Source organism: Suncus etruscus, chromosome X, assembly GCF_024139225.1.
Source record: "Suncus etruscus isolate mSunEtr1 chromosome X, mSunEtr1.pri.cur, whole genome shotgun sequence".
NCBI classification, from domain to species: Eukaryota; Metazoa; Chordata; class Mammalia; order Eulipotyphla; family Soricidae; genus Suncus; species Suncus etruscus.
Window position 1 is genome coordinate 20313786 of NC_064868.1, and position 21143 is coordinate 20334928.

The window sequence follows — 21143 nt, forward strand, 5'->3', positions numbered from 1 at the left end:
TTCTGGTCTCTGCATTCAGGGATCATTCCTAGTGGAGTGATATCATATGGAATATGATATGGGATCATATCATATGGAATGCTGAGGATTGAATTCCAGTAGACCGCATGCTGGGCAAATACCTAACTTGCTATACTATTGTTGGGCCATGAATAAGGCCTTTCTCATCATCTTTCTAAGTGCTAGTTATTTGCAGGCAGATCTAGAATTCGAGAGGGAAGAGGAAGTCTGTATGAGTTTGCCTTTCTTTGCAGAAGGATTATGCCAATTGATAGCACAATTGAGTGTGCCAATTTGCCCTTGTTTCCTTATCTTGGTGATATTTATTTTTCTTTTCTTTTTTTAATTTTTTTTATTTAAACAACTTTATTACATACATGATTGTGTTTGGGTTTCAGTCATGTAAAGAACACAACCCATCACCTGTGCAACATTCCCATCACCAATGTCGCAAATATCCCTCCTCCCCACCCAACCCCCGCCTGTACTCTAGACAGGCTTTCTATTTCCCTCATACATTCTCAATATTAGGATAGTTCAAAACGTAGTTATTTCTCTAACTAAACTCATCCTTGTTTGTGGTGAGCTTCATGAGGTGAGCTGTAACTTCCAGCTCTCTTCTCTTTTGTATCTGAAATATATTATTGTAAGAATGTCTTTCATTTTTCTTAAAACCCATAGATGAGTGAGACCATTCTGCGTCTTTCTCACTCTCTCTCTCTCTGACTTATTTCACTCAGCATAATAGATTCTATGTACATCCATGTATAGGAAAATTTCATGACTTCATCTCTCCGACAACTGCATAATATTCCATTGTGTATATGTACCACAGTTTCTTTAGCCATTCATCTGTTGAAGGGTATCTTGACTGTTTCCAGAGTCTTGCTATGGTAAATAGTGCTGCAATAAATATAGGTGTAAGGAAGGGATTTTTGTACTGTATTTTTATGCTCCTAGGGTATATTCCTAGGAGTGGTATAGCTGAGTCATATAGGAGCTCCATTTCTAGTTTTTGGAGGAATCTCCATATTGCTTTCCATAAAGGTTGAACTAGACAGCATTCCCACCAGCAGTGGGATAAGAGTTCCTTTCTCTCCACATCCCCGCCAACACTGCTTGTTCTTATTCTTTGTGATGTGTGCCAATCTCTGGGGTATGAGGTGGTACCTCAGTTGTTTTGATTTGTACCTCCCTGATGATTAGTGATGTAGAGTATTTTTTCATGTGTCTTTTGGCCATTGTATTTCTTCTTTGTCAAAGTGTCTGTCCATTTCTTCACCCCATTTTTTGATGGGATTAGATGTTTTTTTCTTGTAAAGTTCTGTCAGTGTCTTGTATATTTTGGAGATTAGCCTCTTGTCTGATGGGTATTGTGTGAATAGTTTCTCCCACTCAGTGGGTGGCTCTTGTATCCTGGGCACTATTTCTTTTGAGGTGCAGAAGCTTCTCAGTTTAATATATTCCCATCTGTTAATCTTTGCTTTCACTTGCTTGGAGAGTGCAGTTTCCTCTTTGAAGATGCCTTTAGTCTCAATGTCCTGGAGTGTTTTACCTATGTGTTGTTCTATATATCTTATGGTTTCAGGTCTGATATCGAGGTCTTTCATCCATTTGGATTTAACCTTCGTTTATGATGTTAGCTGGGGATCTAAGTTCAATTTTTTGCAAGTGGCTAGCAAGTTGTGCCAACACCACTTGTTGAAGAGGCCTTCTTTGCTCCATTTAGGATTTCTTGCTCCTTTATCAAAAATTAGGTGATTGTATGTCTGGGGAAAATTCTCTTGAGTATTCAAGCCTATTCTCCTGATCTGAGGGCCTGTCTTTATTCCAATACCATGCTGTTTTGATAAATATTGCTTTATAGTACAACTTTAAGTTGGGGAAAGTAATTCCTCCCATATTCTTTTTCCCAATGATTGCTTTAGCTATTCTAGGGTGTTCATTGTTCCAAATGAATTTCAAAAGTGCCTGATGCAGTTCTTTGAAGAATGTCATGGGTATCTTTAGAGGGATCGCATTAAATCTGTACAATGCTTTGGGGAGTATTGCTATTTTAATGATGTTAATCCTGCCAATCCATAAGCAGGGTATGTGCTTCCACTTCCATGTGTACTCTCCTATTTCTTGGAGCAGAGTTTTATAGTTTTCTTTGTATAGGTCCTTCACATTTTAGTCAAGTTGATTCCAAGATATTTGAGTTTGTGTGGCACTATTGTGATTGGGGTTGTTTTCTTAATGTCCATTTCTTCCTTATTACTATTGGTGTATAGAATGGCCATTGATTTTTGTGTGCTAATTTTGTAGCCTGCCACCTTGCTATATGAGTCTATTGTTTCTAGAAGCTTTATCCTAGAGACTTTAGGGTTTTCTAGTAGAGTATCATGTCATCTGCAAACAGCAAGTGCTTGACTTCTTCCTTTTCTATCTGGATTCCCTTGATATCTTTTTCTTGCCTAATCGCTATAGCAAGTACTTCCAGTGCTACGTTGAATAGGAGTTGGTGAGAGAGGACAGCCTTGTCTTGTGCCAGAGTTTAGTGGAAAGGCTTTCAGTTTTTCTCCATTGAGGACAATATTTGCCACTGGCTTGTGGTAGATGGCCTTCACTATATTGAGAAAGATTCCTTCCATTCCCATCTTGCTGAGAGTTTTGATCAAGAATGGGTGTTGGACCTTATCAAATGCTTTCTCTGCGTCTATTGATATGATCATGTGATTTCTATTTTTCTTGTTGATGTTGTGTATGATGTTGATAGATTTACGGATGTTAAACCAGCCTTGCATTCCTGGGATGAAACCTACTTGATCGTAGTGGATGATTTTCTTAATGAGGCATTGAATCCTATTTGCCACGATTTTGTTGAGGATCTTTGCATCTGTATTCATCAGCGATATTGGTCTGTAATTTTCTTTTTTGGTAGCATCTCTGTCTGGTTTAGATATCAAGGTGATGTTGGCTTCATAACATCTATTTGGAAGTGTTCCTGTTTTTTCGATTTCATGAGTCTTGCCAGGATTGGTAGAAGTTCCTCTTGAAAGATTTGAAAGAATTCATTTGTAAATCCATCTGGGCCTGGACTTTTGTTTTTGGGCAGACATTTGATTACTGTCTTAATTTCCTCAACAGTGATGGGTGTGTTTAAGTATGCTACATCCTCTTCATTCAACCGTGGAAGATTATGAGTCCAAAAATTTATCCATTTCATCCAGGTTTTCATTTTTAGTGGCATAGAGTTTCTCAAAGTAGTTTCTGATTACCCTTTGAATCTCTACCATATCAGTAGTGATCTCTCCTTTTTCATTCCTAATATGAGTTATCAAGTTTCTTGTTGGTCAGTCTTGTTTTAAAGTAGGCCGTTCAGTTTTTCTTTTAAGAATGGTTTTGAGGGGCCGGGCGGTGGCGCTAGAGGGAAGGTGCCTGCCTTGCCTGTGCTAGCCTAGGATGGACCGTGATTCGATCCCCCGGTGTCCCATATGTTCCCCCAAGCTAGGAGCGACTTCTGAGCGCATAGCCAGGAGTAACCCCTGAGCGTCACTGGGTGTGGCCCCAAAACCAAAAAAAAAAAAATAATAAAAAGAATGGTTTTGAGTCTGTAAAGTTTCTGAGCTGTTGTTTGTCTGTGAAACCATGTATTGTTCCTTCACACCTGAAAGTGAGTTTTGCTGGGTGCAGTATTCTAGGCGAAGCATTTATTTCATTGAGTTTTGTCACTATGTCCCACCACTGCCTTCTGGCCTTGAGTGTTTCCGGTGACAGGTCTGCAGTAAATCTCAAGGATCTTCCCTTGAATGTAATTGCTCTTTTTGACCTTGCTGCTTTTAGAATTCTGTCTCTATCTGTGGGATTCGTCATTGTGACTAGGATGTGTCTTGGGGTGTTTTTTTCTGGTGTCTCTTTTACTTGGTACTCTTCGGGCATGCAGGATTTGATTGCATGTATTCATTAGCTCTGGTAGTTTCTCTGTAGTGATGTTCCTGACCGTTGATTCTTCCTGGAGATTTTCTTCCTGGGTCTCTGGGACTCCAATGATTCTGAAGTTGTTTCTGTTGAGCTTATCATAGACTTCTATTTTCATCTGTTCCCATTCTTTGGGTAATTTTTCCATTGTTTGATAATTTGCTTTAAGGCTTTTTTTCCAATTTCTTCTGTTGTATGGAATTGTTATTCATCTCATCTTCCAGTCTACTAATTCTATCCTCAGCTGCTGTTAACCCGTGGGAAAGCTCAACCATGTTTTTCTTCAATTCATCTACTGAGTTTTTCAGACCTGTTATTTGACCTGAAATTTCAGTTTGGAGTTTTCTGATTTCTATCTTCATATTCTCTTGATTCTTATTAGTGTTCTCTTCTATACTTTCTTTGAGTTCTTTGAACATCTTCCATATTGCCACTTCTAAACTCCTTATCTGAGAGGCTGACTAGTTGGTTGGTCATGTTCAATTCATCAGAGTTGCCATCATCATTCTCTATGTCTGACGCTGTCCTGCATTGTTTCCTCATTGTCACACTTGTATTGTGGGTTTTTCTATGTGTTGTGGTTGTATTCATTGGCTAAATAATATGCAAGGCCAGGAAGCAAAGCAGAGGGGAGTGGCTGTGCTCCTCTGACTCCACCCTTTCTGGGCTTATAAACTCACCTCCAGGGAGGCTTCAGGGAAGGCGAGCCGTCTGCAGATGAGCCACACACAGGATGAAATAAGGCCAAAAATGGACCACAGCAAGAATACAGGCAGATAGGGGTGCTGGCATCTGTGTTCCAGCAGAGTTTAGCGGCTTCCCATTCCTGGTATGTAAGCTCACCTCCAGGGAAGGCTCCAGGGAAGGCGAGCCGTCTACAGATGAGCCGCACACAGGATGAAATCAGGCCGAAAATGGAGCACAGCACAGAAGACAGACAGATAGGGGTGCTGGCATCTGAATTCCATCAGAGTTCAGCGGCTTCCTCTCTCTGGGCTTGTAAAGTCAGCCATTTCTTACTCAGTCGCTTGCTGGCTAGCTTCAGAATGCAGTTTTTTTGGGTTTCACTTCCCAGGGCTCTGAGGAGAGCTTCTAGAATTCAGAAAAGACAGAGGAGCACAGGACAGGGCTCCCTTCAGGTCCTCAGTTTCCTCAGAAGAAGCAGAGCAGGGCGGAGACTCCACATGTGGAACAATCAGCACTCTACCTGGCAGTCCCCACAGTCAGCCATTTCTTACTCCTATTTTTCTTTTTTCATAATAATTTTATTTAAGCACCATGATTACAAACATGCTTATAGTTGGATTTCAGTTATAGAAAAGAACACTCCCCTTCTCTTGGTGATATTAATTAATTAATTAATTAATTAATTAAAATGAAACATTGCTCCCACATGGGTGAGAAACAAGAGTTGATTTCACTGTTGGCTTTACTTATGAAGTGTGTTAATTCCGAGAATGAATATTTTCTATTTTTATAATTTGTATTTTTATTATTTACAGTTTTGTGGAATTTCAGGTGACTAAAGTATACTCATCTGTAGGTATGTAGGTGTTAAGATCTACAAACACAAATCTTTTCTGTATGTGAGATAAAAAGAAACATGAAGAAATTCAGTGATTGATTAATAAAGTAATTTTTAAAAAAATACTTAATCTTTTTAGTGGTATATAAGTTTAAAGAATTAATATTGTGATGAGCCTGAATAACAGCACAGTGTAAGGCATTTCCCTTGCATACGGCAGATCCAGGATGGATCTGGTTCGATCCCCAGTGTGCCATCTACTTACCCTAGACAGGAGTGATTTCAGAGTGCATAGCTAGGAGTAACCCCTGAGTGTCACCGGGTGTGACCCAAATAAACCAAAAAAAAAAAAAAGAATATTGTGGATAATTCTGTGCTAATATATTTTAGAGTTTACATGAATTGGTGGTGGGAATGTTGCACTGTTGAAAGGGGGTGTTCTTTTTGTGACTAAAACCCAACTACAGTCATGTTTGTAGTCACAGTGTTTAAAGAAAGATAAAAAATAAAAAATATTAATAAAGAGAAATCTTACAAATGTTAAAATTCAGTAAGAGTAAAGAAAATTAAGAAAATATATAAGGGAAAATATGTATAGATATATGAAATTACAAAGTCTCCTAAGAAAGAGAGTACTGATTTTATTTTAGAAAATATAGATACTGCTCACATGCCTTCCTTACTAAATAAAAGATTGTAATAATAATCTGGAAGGAAAAATGATCTGAGTTCTAATGAAGTTTATATTCTTGTTATTTGAAAATTTTTGTTCATTTGGTTTGGGGCCACACTGGGCAGCCCTCAGGTTATTCTTGGCTCTGTGGTCAGAAATTGTTCTTGGCTCTGGGGACCATATGGGATGCCCGGGATCAAACCTGGGTCTGTCCTGGGTCAGCCATATGCAAGGCAAACACTCTACTGTTGTGCTACCACTCAGGCCCCATATTCAGAACTTTTTATAACTGGAATTAAGTAAAGAAAATATCATAAATAGCCCTATGTATCAGTCACTCATCTTTAATAATGAACAACATATGTTACATATTATCAATAAGAGTTAATACTTAGTGTGATTTGTGCATAAAATTTTTTATAGCAAAAAAAGTTTTTTTTTTGTTTTTTTTTTGGGTCACACCCGGCAGTGCTCAGGGGTTACTCCTGGCTGTCTGCTCAGAAATAGCTCCTGGCAGGCACGGGGGACCATATGGGACACCGGGATTCGAACCAACCACCTTTGGTCCTGGATCGGCTGCTTGCAAGGCAAATGCCGCTGTGCTATCTCTCCGGGCCCATTATAGCAAAAATTTAAACTGTCTTTCTATTACTCCATGTGTCAAGTAAGAGCTTTTCAGTGAGAATTTATTTAAAGCTTGCTTAGTCATTTACTCATCACCATAAAATATGCTATATCCATAGCACTAGATCCTGGGACATAGAGTTGATTCATGTTTCCAGGATGCTGTTGGTCTATCAAATAGATTGTCTTTAAACTTATTTTGTAAAAAATAATTTCTTCAATGTCGTTTAATTATAGTAAATTCTGGCCAAAGAATTATGTTTAGCATAGTTGTTCCTCTGTCTTGTTATAGTTAGTTGTTTACACACCAATCAGATGCATAATGATTAATTTTTGTACACTTGTACTATATAAAACTTGTGAGCAATCCACTTTATATTGCTTTCGAATGAGCATGGATTAGGAGAGCCTGTGAATGTAACTGTGTACTTCTACTAGAGACAGATATATAGATATGTTTGTTATGGATGTGGCTTAAAAATGTAAAATTAGTCTTGGGTGGAAGGATGCATGTTTGAGGTGATTCAAATACTTGGGGAGTTTCTGAGGCCCTCTCCTACTCTGAGGGTGTGGTTTGTCCCAAGTACTTTTAGTTGGCGAATGCCATTGTGATGAAGGATTTGATTTATTCTTCTAATACAGTTCTCAAACTTCATTCATACTCTGAAAATGAGCTCCAAGAGCTTTACTTATGTTGATATTTACTGTATTATATCAAAAGAGATATGAGAAAAAGTCAATTTTTGAGTCTCCTAATCTATTCTCATTTGAAAGCAATATAAAAAGAAAGTCCACTTTTAAAATTTTTTTTTATTTTTTTTTATGGGGGACTCTTAAGATGACACTAAGGAGGCATTGGAGCCCCAGTGGTGATATTTGGCTTACTGAGTTGAGGATTCAGTGTAAGAGATGTGGTGTTATTTGGACTCTGATGCTGGGGATACCTGGGCCACCCTAGCAGTTCTGAGGGCCTTTGGGACCACACCCGATTATGCTTATTGAGTGACCAAGCACTCCCAGTGCTGCTTGTATCACTTTGTGCTTGGAGAGAACCCATGTTGAGAGCATGGCTAGCATGCACCCTAAGTATGAAACTATCTCTTGGCCCCATTTAAAAAAAAAAAAAGAAAAACTGTAGGGCCAGAGAGATAGCATGGAGGTAAAGCGTTTGCCTTTCATGCAGGAGGTCATCGGTTCGAATCCCGGCGTCCCATATGGTCCCCTGTGCCTGCCAGGAGCAATTTCTGAGCATGGAGCCAGGAATAACCCCTGAGCACTGCCGGGTGTGACCCAAAAACCAAAAAAAAAAAAAAAACTGTAATTGCTTTTCTGCCTTTTGGCTAAGATCAAGTGTAAAAAAAAGCCCTAAACCCATTGTATGATTACAAAAAGGAATTCTCAGGCTGGAGTGATAGATCAGTAGGTAGGGTTCTTGTTTCTCATGTGGTCAACTGGGGGTCGATCCGTGGCACCACATATAGTCCCTCAAACACTGACAGGAGTAGACACTGAACATGCTAGATGGCCTATCCACCCCCATCATAAAAAAATCTATTTAAAATAACTATTTCTTGTATATAGGGAAACATCATGATTTCATTTTTCCTGACAGCTGCATAGTATTCCATTGTGTGTGTATATATATACCACATATACACATAAACACAAAGATTAGTCACTCATTCTGTTGTCAGGCATCTAAGTTTGTTTCCAGATTCTGTGTATTGTCAATAGCACTGCAGTGAACATAGGCATGCACAGGACATTTTTGTATTGTGTTTTTGTGTTCCTAGGGTATATCCCTTGGAGTGGTATTGCTTGCTCATATGGGAGCTCAATTTCCAGTTTCTTTTTGAGGAATCTCTATATTGTTTTCCAGAAAGGCTGTACTCATTCACCAGCAATGAATGAGAGTTCCTTTCTCTCTACATCCCTGCCAGCACTGATTGTTCTTGTTCTTTGTGATGAATGCTAGTTTCTGTGGCGTGAGATGGTGGTACCTCATTGTTGTTTTGATTTTCATCTCCCTGATGATTAGTGATGTGGAGCATTTTTTCCTGTGCTCTTTTGACCATCTGTATTTCTTCTTTGAAGAAATATCTGTTCATTTCTTCTCCCTATATTTTGATAGAGTTAGATATTTTTTCTTGTTAAGTTCTGTCGGTATCTTGTTAAATGTTAGCCTCTTATCTGATGAGTATTGGGTGAATAGTTTCCTCTCATTCCAGGGTGGCCTTTGTATCCTAGTCACCGTTTCCTTTGAGGTACAGAAGGTCCATCCTATACATGGCTGGACATGGAAACTATTCTTCTGAGTGAATGGGTTAGAGGGAGAAAGATAGACACAGACACATCTGTGGGATTTAAGGAAAATAAAAAAAAACAGTATGATAGTACCAAGAGACAATAGAGATGCAATCCAAGATTTGAAGCTTACAACAAAGAGTGGTGAGTGAAGGTAGAGAAATAATTACATTAACAACTATCATGACAATGGTAGTAAGAGAAATAGAATGCCTATCTTAAAGATAGGCAGGGGGTGGAGGAGGAGGAAAATGGGGGCATTGGTGACAGGAAGGTTGCACTAGCGAATGAGGGATGAACTTTGTATTACTGAAACCCAACTACAAACATGTTTGTAATCTTGGTGCTAAAATAAAGATATTACTATAAAAATAAAAATATTGTAAAATAAAAAATAACAAAATAACTATTTCAAGTAAAAAATCTGCTAAAAGAGTATATGTTAAAGTTTAGCTCATTTCTAGCTTAATATAAAACATCTAATGGTACCAACAACAGAGACTGTGTGTAAAATAAAAGTGTATTGGCACTACAGACAATGACTTGGATTGGACAAATTAGTTTGCCTGGAGCCCAGAGTTGGTCTTATGCTAGAAAACTTCAGGGGTAGGGTCTCCTTGTATTGAGGCCAAGGCTTTTCCTTTCCATGTCTCTCATATTTTGGTGGGCCTATGCAAACAATAATTGCCACTCTAACACCGTTTTTACTGTGCTCCTTTGACTCTAACCTTAAGAAAAACAACCCACTTAAACTTTTGAGGTTAACTTAGACTAATATGCATGTGCATGGAAATGTAAAAAAGTACTTTGCCTTCAATGTTTAAGGAGTTACATAAGTTTTATGGCTTTAGATTGCTTTCTGTGCTGCTAAGAAATATGTATTACAATCTGGGGACTTGAGGGACAAAGTAATTGTACATGGGTTCTTTTTCATTTTTCTTAATGTTCTTTGGCTGAAAATTCAAAGTTAAGATTTCAGCAAGGGGACTTCTGAGAATTCTGTTTATGTCCTCTTTCTTTGCATCTTTGTTCTCATAATTAAAAATAAAAACGTAAAAAAATCTAATGTTTTTTTGTATCTGAGTATTTAGTCTGTTGTGATGTGTGGTTTGAGTTGTGATACAGAAAGAAAATCCGTTTTCACACATGTAATTGGAAAGAAGCATTTCAGAAAGTTTTTTTCAAATACTTATGTTTTTGTTTTGAATCTACAGCAAAAGTCTGTATTTTTAATGGCCATTTAAAAAAATTTAAAGAACCATAGTTTACAAAGTTATTGAAAGGTGAGTTTTAGGCATATAATATTTCAGCACCAATCCCACCACCAATGTCAACACCCATCACTAGTACTTCCATAATTCGTATCCCCCAGCCCCTGCCTGATATCTTGACAGATACATTACAAAGTTCAATGGCTGCATCTTGTGTTTTCAGTGTTGTTGAGTTTGTGTTTGGATATACAGCTATACCACTCTCCCACATCACCAATGTAACTAAAGCCCTGACCCCTGTTCTCCTATTACTTTCCATTCTCATCTTTTTTTGGGGTGAGTGGGCCCACAACCCGTAACGGTCAGGGGTTACTCCTGGCTTTGTGCTCAGAAATTGCTCCTGGCTTGGGGGACTATATAGGATGCCAGGGGATTGAACTGCAGTTTGTCCTAGGTGAGCCTTGTGCAAGGCAAGTACCCTACAGCTGTGCCATCATGCCTACCCCCTTTCTCAACTTCCTTCCCACCTTGATTTCTTCTCTGTCCTTAGGCTCTAGGTTCAAGGGTGATCTAGAATCCCCCTTTACTGCATATAGTTTCTCATCTAGTTATTCCATATACCAAAGATAAGTGAAATCATCTTATGTTTGTTTCCTTCTGGTTTACGTCAGTCAGTGGTTCCAAACAACTTGCAACAAATTGCATGATTTCGTTGTTCCTTGTACCTGTGTAGTATTTCATCTTGAACCATATCTTCATAATCCATTCTTCTGTCATCGGACACCTAGTTGATTCCATATTTTAGCTATTGCGCTAAGTTCGGCAATGAATAATGGTGTGCTCACATCCTTTTGAAAGAATGTTTTTAGTCTTGGGCAGATACCCCTAAGTGGAATTGTTGGGTTATATGGCAGCTCAATTCTAACTTTACTGAGGACTTTCCACCCCATTTTTCACAGGGGTTGAACCAGACAACATTCCCACCTGCAGTGAATAAGAGTTCCTTTCTCACCAGCACAGATTGTTATTTTTAATATTTGCAATTTGCACTGGTGTGAGATAGTGTCTCACTATTGTCTTGATTTAGAGTTCCCTAATCATAAGTGATGCTGAGCCTTTTTTCATGTACCTGTTGACCATCTACTTGTCTTCCTCTGGGAAGTGTTTGTTCATTTCCTTTTCCCATTTTTATAGGGTTTTTTTAAATTTGTTTGTTTGTTGTTGTTCATCTTTGTTTTTACTTTATATATCCTAGATATCAAGCCTTTATCTGAAGTGTTGATTACAAATATTGTCCCATTCAGTTAGCTATCTTTTTAGTTTTAGCCCGTGTTTCTTTTGCTATGTAGATATTTTGTTTGATTTTGTTGCCTCTGATAGTTGCCTTTGATGTCCAAATCTCATAGCGTTTCTGCCTATGCACTTTATACTGTCTATGTACTTTATAAAAGGTTTCTGGTCAGATCTTGAGATCCATTTAGAGTTGACTTGTGTAATGTATGAGATACAGATCAAGTTTTAATTTCTTACCTGTAGTTATCCAGTTTTTTTCTGCACCACTTTTAATTAAAATATTTGTAAAGTGAAACTAGAAACAATCTCAGTATACCTTTCACTCCTTTTTTAAATAATATCTTTATTTAAGCACCATGATGTATTCTTACATTAGAATCTCTAGATACATATTTCAACATTACCATGAGCGAATATTTTGCTCATGAGAGGCATTATTTTCTTTATTTGTTAATGTCCATTATCCAGGTTGTAGAGAGCCTGATAAGATTCCAAATGTTAAAATTTTTCAGGCAAAGTTTTAAAGTATTCCTACAGGAAAGTCTTAGTTATTTAGAGGCTATGGAACTTACAGAAGAAGAACTCCTTCCAAAATTCTGATTTGGTCTTAAACCTTGCATTTTATTCAACACAGCATATTTTGTTACTTGTTTTACTGGAAGTAGCGGGGTTTTTTCTGTCCTTATTTTCTCCCCTCTCTTGCATACAGATCCAAATTAGCAATAACTCTGACTAGCCAATTCACTTTCTTTCAAGTGAAAATTGGGATCTGTGGCAGGGTAGCAAGCAGAGTCTGGGCCTTCATTACTCATGGATCTTTCTCTTCACTGTACAGTGAACCAGCCTGTGTATATTCCTATTTCGTTACATGAGTCACAGGTCCAGAGATGAAAATTTTCGTTTTCACTGCTTCATCAGGGACATTATCCCTTTGAAGTGGTGCAGGAAAGGACACAGTGACTTTAGAGTTAGCTGCTGCTGCCCTGGTGCGTGTTTTGAAGGTTGCAGCCCTGTGTCTGAGCATCACTATTGGAGCACCTTTGCAACCCTTTATTCACAAAATGGTTTGGATCTTGCAGCCAAACAGTCTTCCCAGGGTGTTAGCAGCCCTGTGGAGATCACACTTTGAGGACTATAGTCACACATGTGGCAGCCTGTTACTCCTTGTCCTCCTCCTTCAGACCCACTCCCTAGGGCAGTGATGGCTAACCTTTTTGAGCCCGAGTGCCCAATGCACAATGCCCGGTCCTCCCAATGACCAGTTCGGCCCTGTTGCCAGGTGAGCTGCAAAGCAGACACTGGCACACTCGTCTCCCGCCACACCACATATCTTAATTGCGGACCCCTTCCCGTGTGCCAGGTGGTGCTTGCCTGGCAGTGTTCAGTGACCACAGTGCTCAGTTGGCGGTGCTCAGGTTGCCATGTGGTGCTCTTGTCCTAGAATCCATGTGGCCATGAGGCCCTGATTCCCAAGCTTCCTCCCTGACCCTTGCTTGAGTGTTCTTCTTAGATGGCTGTGGTCTTGGATGCTCTAAATTCTCAAGCACAGTATGCATCATTCTGTTAAGACTTGTGCAGCTTAGTACAATTTTTCTGGAATGAGGGAGCCATCCCCTGAAGGCAGAGAGCTTGGGACCAGTGGCTGTATTTCTGTCATACTATGATACCAGGCAGGGCTGGTGTTTCGTGAATTGCTGAGAGCAGGTAAAGTCTTGCCACTCTGCACTAAGTGTTGTGAACTGGGCTGTAGCTGTGCCTGTTCATCTGACTTCTGCTTGCCTGTCAGTTACAAGCTCCCCCTCTCTCCTATCTTTGTGGGGCTCCTGTTGTCAGTGTAAATCCAGTCATTTCTGTCATGTTCGGGATTTGTGGACTGGGGCAAGGAATCAGCCCAGCTCATAGGACCTGGGGGCCACTCCCAGCCACTAGTGACCAGCTAGGCCTGACAGTTCAGACTATCACAGCCTGCTGCTGTGTTGCCTGGGATCACTGCCACTATTGGAGTTATGCAGTGCTGTGCCTGTGCAACTTATCGAGGCTGGAGAAAACGGATTGTGAAATCCGAGTAGCCATTATCCATCAGTCCTGGCAAGTTACAATTTAGTGTCAGAATTGCAAGCATTAGGACTGATCTATTAAACTAAGACTGCAGAGAAGGCTGAATTAGTGTTCATATTTGATATCCAAGTATTAAGTGGCATGGCATGGCCCAATCCTGTATTTCTTTCTTGACAGTGTGGCATATGTTTACAATAGCTGCTAAGAGGCTGTGAGAGGAGCTGCCAGGGTGAGGTGTCGAATCAAGTTCCTGGGACACTGCTTTACCACACAGCTCCTATCATTTTAATATTTATGTGCCATGATGAGTCGAAACAAAGATGTATTTACATCATTTTTTAATGTGGTCAGGATTCCATGTGTAACATTTGGTGTTCTTTCCCCCTCCTTTTTTTCCTTAGGCATTGACAAAGGATCCCCAGGACTACCCTGACAAAAAAAATCTTCCTCATGTACATGTTGCACTTTGGATAAATTCTCAAGGAGGCAGAAAGTTGAAAGCCGGAGACACTGTTTCTTATGTGATCTGTCAGGTAATGTTGTTGAAATTCCTAATGCTCAGCTGCTTGAAAACCTGTGGGAAAATACACATTGCCACAACATCATGCTTAGCAGTCTGTCTTTATTTTTGCGGTTGTGGGGCCCGTGTTGTAGTGCTTAGGGGTTACTCCTGGCTCAGTGCTCAGAAATTACTAGTGGTGGTATCAGGGGACCATATGGGATGCTGGGGATGATCATACCTGGGTGGGCCATGTGCCATGTAAATGCCCTACCCACTGTGCCCTCCTACTATACTATCTGACCCCAAGTTCTTTTTTCAAATAATTGGTTCCATAAAAAGATGTTTTGTTTGTGTTTGTTTGCTTGAGCCACACCCAGCAATGTTCAGGGGTTACTCCTGACTCTGTGCTCAAGAATTACTTTTGGACTGTATGGGATGCTGGGGATCGAACCCAGGTCAGCTACATGCAAGGCAAGTGCCTTACCATTGTGCATCTCTTCGGCCCCTCATCTGCCTAGTTTTACAGCATTTACAGCATTAGCTGAATATGATGTGTTTTATTAAAATTCACATAAAAACATTTGAGACCATTTTGGGGCCATTGAGATAATTTTGCCAAAGAGGTTTTTAAATTAGTACCCACTATTCTACTTAGTTAACTTTAAGAAAACCAAAGTTTTGTCATGTATTCAGCAGTTGTTAACCTTTATACATTTGCAAGTTTCTATTATGAATATATATAGAATAAAGAGAGGAAGTACATTTCCCCTTACTATTTTCAAGTGATGGCTTTGGCGAAAATGAGCAGTGCTTGAATATATGCGGAGAAAGGTGAATGATAAATATGTACCTTATACGAAAAAACATCTGTTCCATTTTCCTCCCTCCCTCCTTCCCTCCCTCCCTCCTTCCTTCCCTCCTTCCTTCCCTCCCTCCCTCCTTCCCTCTCTCCTTCCCTCCCTCCCTCCTTCCTCCCCTCCCTCCCTCCTTCCCTCTCTCCTTCCCTCCCTCCCTCCTTCCTCCCCTCCCTCCTTCCTCCCCTCCCTCCTTCCTCCCCTCCCTCCTTCCTCCCCTCCCTCCGTCCTTCCGTCCGTCCTTCTCTCCCTCCTTCCTTCCTTCCTTCCGTCCTTCCTTCCTTCCCTCCCTCCTTCCTTCTCTCCCTCCTTCCTTCCCTCCTTCCCTCCCTCCCTCCCTCCCTCCTTCCTTCCTTCCTTCCTTCCTTCCTTCCTTCCTTCCTTCCTTCCTTCCTCTTTCTTTTCTTTTTTTTTGCCTTTTGAGTGGAGAAATCTAGAACTTACCTCCTTGACTTTCCTGTTCCTTTAGCAACCTCTAGGAAGGAGACTTGTGGGCCTTTGGGATGCCATTTTAAACCACTAGCCAGTTTCTTTTGAGAGTAACATCCTAGGGATAGGGGACAGGGTAGAACAAAGAACAGTTTTTCTTTGGAAATACTTTATTCCAGTTGGAACAATGGACTTTCAACCCTTTGGCATTTTTTAAAGTCAATATATAATTTATATTTAAATTCCTATGGTTAACTTTGGTGTGGCTTATCTACCAAAGGGCATGATTCATTTGAATAGGTTTTAATTCACGAATTATTACATAATGTATTATGTTCCCACAGTTAGAATTTTTTTTTGGTGGGGGGGGTTTGAGTCACTCCCGGTGGCGCTCAGAGGTTACTCCTGGCTTTGCACTCAGAAGTCGCTCCTGCAGGCTTGGGGTGCTGTGATTCAAACCATCATCCATTCTGGATCTGCTGTGTGCAAGGCATAAATGCCCCACCGTTGTGCTATCTCTCCGGCCCTATCACAGTTAGAATTTTTAAAAGAAGCCTTAAACTTCACTTTAATAAGAGTGATCTTTGTTGAACTTTAGTTTGTGTTTGCAAGTCATTTCTTCAGAATCTACAAGTCATCTGTTAATGTCGCCTCAGTACTGTAGATGATGTACATAACAAATGATTTAAGTACATGGACAGGAATCAGCACTTGACTCTGTCTCCCTCCTAGGGTTACCCTTGATTAAGAACTGTTACAGAAAGCTAATTTCTGCAGAAAAATATTTCCATAAATGTCTGACTCTCAAGCCCTTAATGTGCTTTGCATATTGGCTCTGACAAGTCTCATTTAAAAAAAACACAATTTTCATATTATGCAAATAAAGATTTTAGTAAATAGAATAGATTTTTTTCCACCAAAGTCTTCACATAGCATGGAAAAAACTTTTAGATTATTGCTGGCAGGAGCAGATGGCAGCATACAACTTTGAAATACTTTCTACAGTCTGTTAAATAGCATGTCATAATAAAATCCATTACAATTAGTTTCCACTAAACCTGGGATGGAGAAATATGGTCACATGGTTAATGTATTTAAATTTTAAACTTCAGTTCCTTGGTATTTAATTTTTAGGCCTTATGGTTTCTTTTTGGGTTTTACTGATGGGGGGAAATGCACAAAATGACAAAAGACATGCCATTTGATGTACTTTCAACATTTTCCTGATTCAGTAGTGCTGGGTTTTAACTTGCTCATTGAAGGTACAGTTAAGGGTTCTGTTTATTCATTTATTCTCACAGTGTCCCGTGAAAGCCTATAGGACTTTAATTTGCCTTTGTTCCTTAGCAGTGAATATGCCCACTTGCAGCATGTTGCTTCACCAGAATTGCCCACCTCTTTGGGTTACACACTCCTGTTATTCTTTGTGTTTCCAAATACAGCCATACTTGATAAAACTTTTTCTAAACATACAGTGATGTGTTTTGAAGAGAACTGTATACTGCTGGAAGCAAAGATGCCTGCCAAGCAGAGCCTGTCCACTAATCTTTTTGCTCAATATTTAGATCAACTTCTATTTGTTGTTTAAGTGGGATTCTTTTGGGGGGGGTAGTGTTGGTGGTGAAGGGAGAGAGGGCTCCCAAATGGTGCTCAGGAGTCCCAAGGACCCCTTCTATAATGTATGCCTTCAACCTGATTGTTTTATGGGATTCACTTGCATCCAGTTAAACAGCTTTTCCTATTATGGGTGGACCAAAATTTCTCTCGTGGTAAAGTAGAGATTGAAGGTGCCCAGGATGCAGTTGTCATTCAAGCAATGGTGCTTTGATTTCTCCTGTCCATGATTGGGCACTGGTGCTTACTTGCTCTAGGCTCATCTGGGACCATCATGAAATGAATGTCAGACTTGAGTTGCTGTGAGTTGTAGTGTGGATAGAGGAAAGGGCCCATATATTGACTAAATAATGCCTGTGTTTTTACACTTGCTGAAAAACCCCTTTACTTACTTAAAAACTTTACCTCTTTGTTTCCTACAAAAGAATTTGAATGAATTGACTCGAATTTTGGTTGTCTCTGTGAATTAAATAATTTGTGAATGGAGTTAACAAATTATTACATGGACAATTCAACGATGACCTATGTTGTTTCTTTCTCTGTTTTTTAAAATTACGTGCATGCTGTTGTATAGACCATGTAGTTTTTCTTAGGTTTGAAAATTTGATCTTTGATGGATAGATCCTTAATGCAGCATACTATTTCCAGAACAGCATGTAAAACTCGTCATCTTACTAGTCTTAAATCTAGTCAATTGAGCACAGCTTTTAAAATTCAAAAGGAATGTGGTTTGTTTTACCATTAAAACTAGTACTTTTATGTGGCTGTTTATTATTATTTTGGAGGGTGTTGGGCAGCACATCTGACTTCAGTAATGCTTGGCCATTATTCCTGGAGGGACTTAGGGAACCATGCAGTATTTGAATCTGAAACCAAGCCTTCTGCATGGAGGCAAATACTCTACCACTAAACCATGTCTGTGAACCTCAACATTTTTTTTCTTTTTGGGACAGTCCTGGTGGTGTTCAGGGATTATTCCTGGCTCTGCACTCAGGAATTATTTTTTATGTTACCATATGTGATACTAGGAATTGAACTCAAGTCAGCAGCATGCAAGGCAAGCACCATCCCCCCAGTACTATTGCTCCAGCCTTCAACTTTTTTAAAAAGTAAAAAAATCTTTTATATAGGAAGTAGGTAACTTAGTGGTCTTAGAAACTCTTAAATTTAACATTCCTCTCATCTTAACCACAGACCAGCTTTATAAAAACGCAATCTTCTAACCCACGTAGATTTTATGTCTGCAAAAAATCCTGCTGGGAAATAGTTTGTGAATGGCTCTTTAGAAAGACACTGCCCTGGCATTCTTCACACAATTTTTTGTCTTTGACGATCATCTTTCTCATAATGTAACAATTCAGAATTCTGAAAGGACAACAATTAAAGTTGATTACTACTACAGGACCTGGGAGATAGCCCCACAGGCTGAGCACATGCTTTGCAAGCAGGAGGCCTGGGATCAGTCCTTGGCACCACATGGCCATGTGAGAGCTGGGAGTAGCACTGAGCACTGCCAGTGGTCGCTCCAAAACAAACAGAAAGTTGATTAATCCTGCCTAATTTTGTTCATTGTGTTGCAAATGCCTGGATATAATTAGAAGAAAGTCTTTTCATCTGTGGTTTGCTTCTTTTTTGTTTGGTTTGGTTTTTATTTGGGGGCCACTCCAATGATGCTTTGAGACTTCTCAGCTCTTCTCTTTGTATGAACTGGGGAGCCAACAATAGGAAGCCCAGGGGTTGGAGCAGCATGCAGAGCCTATGCTTCAGCCCCTGAAGTTTCATTTTTTTTCTGGGTATTTTGTTATCTCTTAGAATGGGCAGAACCTGGATGGTAATCATTCCAGTTTCTTCTCATGACAAGCTGAGCCAGAGAAAGAAGCCCCAGTTTCTAGTTATCTGTCATTTTGACAGTGGTGTGGAAGGTTGCCTCTACTTTGAGCTGGGCATGGAGATGAGACTGACTGGAGCTGGGATGAAAGAACAAGACCCACAGTGTGATTCGTTTTGCTAAGCACTGAAATGAAGTACAATCTCCTCTGGTTATTCTGTTCCTGCAGACAAGGGAAAGGAGGAAGTGAGGTGTTGAATATTGGTCCAGTAGAGTAGTGACTTTTTGGTTTACAGAGATGGTAGCATTAGCATAATGTCACAGCTTTCATTTTTATTAAGAGAAATTCCTGGTAAAGGTAGCTCACTGGCCCATCTTTCTGGGTGAAGAGCACACAGCCCATGCCCTGCATTTCAGTGATCAAATATTTACCTTCCAAAACTGGATCAAGGCATTTGCTTTGCAGGTGGCAGGCCTAGGCTCAAGCACCTGCATCTCCTATGGTCCACCAAGCACCATTAGGAGTAATTCCTGAGTAACGCCTGAGCATACAAAATAAAACAAAAAAACAGCTTAACATTTCCCTTCTGGAGAACAGTTGCAACACCAAGATAGATCATAGTTTTTATTCCTGTTAATTCTCTCTTGTACATACTATTATAGAGTGTCATTTCCTTGTCTTTTTCCTGAGATCATTCTCAATGGTACCTATAGCTCTCTTGGAAAGTATAGTCCCTGAAATCTCTAAGATGAGGCTAAGACTGGAATTCCTGCACGAGGGAGTCATATTACCATTATGAAAGTACCGCACATGTTTTTTTTATAATCACTCCTAAGGTGACTATGTGGCTAGACACATCATTGGTAGGATTTCTCAGTTTTTCTATGCTATGGCGGGTGGAATATTTAGACATGCATCTTGATGGTTTCTTGTTTCAACAAAAAATAGAACAGAACACATGCTGGATTTACACTCTTGGACAGCGGGCAAGATATTCTCCTTGATCTTCCTACTCTTGGATGCATTGCGAATCTTTACCAGGAGCTCTTGGTGCTTGGAATTAAACACCTAGAAGCTAAATGGATGCTTCTTTGGAAGCAAGCAACTGTGTGTGATTGAATTTCTCACAACTTTTTCTGTGCAATGTCCTCTTGTAGGATGGGTCAGATCTCACTGCAAATCAAAGGGCTTATGCACCTGAACAGCTGCAGAAACAGGAGAATTTAACCATTGACACCCAGTACTACCTGGCCCAGCAGATCCACCCAGTCGTGGTTCGGATCTGTGAGCCGATAGATGGAATTGATGCTGTCCTCATTGCAACGTGGTTAGGTAAGTGTCTCGAGCTCACATGCTTGGGAGTCCTTTGCCTCTTAAGGGCTCTATAGGCATGGTGCTCTGTCACCAACTTCTTACTATTAGCTTTTTAGTTAATGTCTGTATTTCATAGACAGTTCTCCACGTACTTTCATGCCACCTCTAAGCACAAGTCTGTTCCTCAATAGGAACTCAGTAAATATAAAGGGAAGACCAAAGAATGGATGGAGAGATTTTAGGCGCCATTATAGTCTTTTGATTTTGCAGTTTGTAGCTGTATCTAGTGATCTAAGTTATTGGTTCATCTTGTTTTGTTGTAGCTTTTTTTTTAACATCAAGGTGTTTTATCTATAATATTTGATTTTCTGAAAGTTCTCTAGTATACCTGAAAGTCTCTTGCTTTAATTTGAAGTTAAAAGCCAAACTCACAGGCTGGAGTGATAACACAGTGGGTAGAGCATTTGCCTTTGCATATGGCCAACCAGGTTTGATCCCTGGGATCCCTATGGTTCCCTGAGGCTTCCTAGAGTGATTTCTGAGTGTAGAGCCAGAGCAGTGCAGGGTGTAGCCCCAAAACAAAAACAAAACAAACAAAAATAACCCCCAAATCATACTCACTGTTCTTTTCTAGGAATTGACTGCTTCATAAATTCACATTCTCCCAGGAGGTGCTGACAAAGACACCTCAGTGTTTTGACTTACTTATATCCATATTATCTGTCATCACTTGCTTAGAGATATTTTTGTACTGAGTTGTTCTTTCATATGTAGGTGACCAACACAGCGAGCATTGCATTGCTTTATGGCCTGCAGTCTCTCCCAATATACGTGAAGGCCAACATTTTGAGATGCTGCCTAAGGTTACCACCCCAATGCCACTGGCCTCATCCAGCCCCTAAGTTTGGCAGTGACCAACTTTCTAACCTTCTATCTCCAACCTGATTGTCTAT

The 21143-nt window shown here is 39.9% G+C and overlaps 1 protein-coding gene across 1 annotated transcript in view; it reads left to right on the forward strand.

The window, feature by feature from the left end:
* The window catches only part of POLA1 (DNA polymerase alpha 1, catalytic subunit), a 340991-nt gene that overhangs the window by 124976 nt on the left and 194872 nt on the right, over positions 1-21143 (forward strand). Inside the window, exons 31-32 of the mRNA XM_049766833.1 lie at positions 14050-14181; positions 20034-20208. Coding sequence (XP_049622790.1) covers positions 14050-14181; positions 20034-20208 — 307 coding nt within the window. The remainder of the gene's footprint in view (positions 1-14049; positions 14182-20033; positions 20209-21143) is intronic.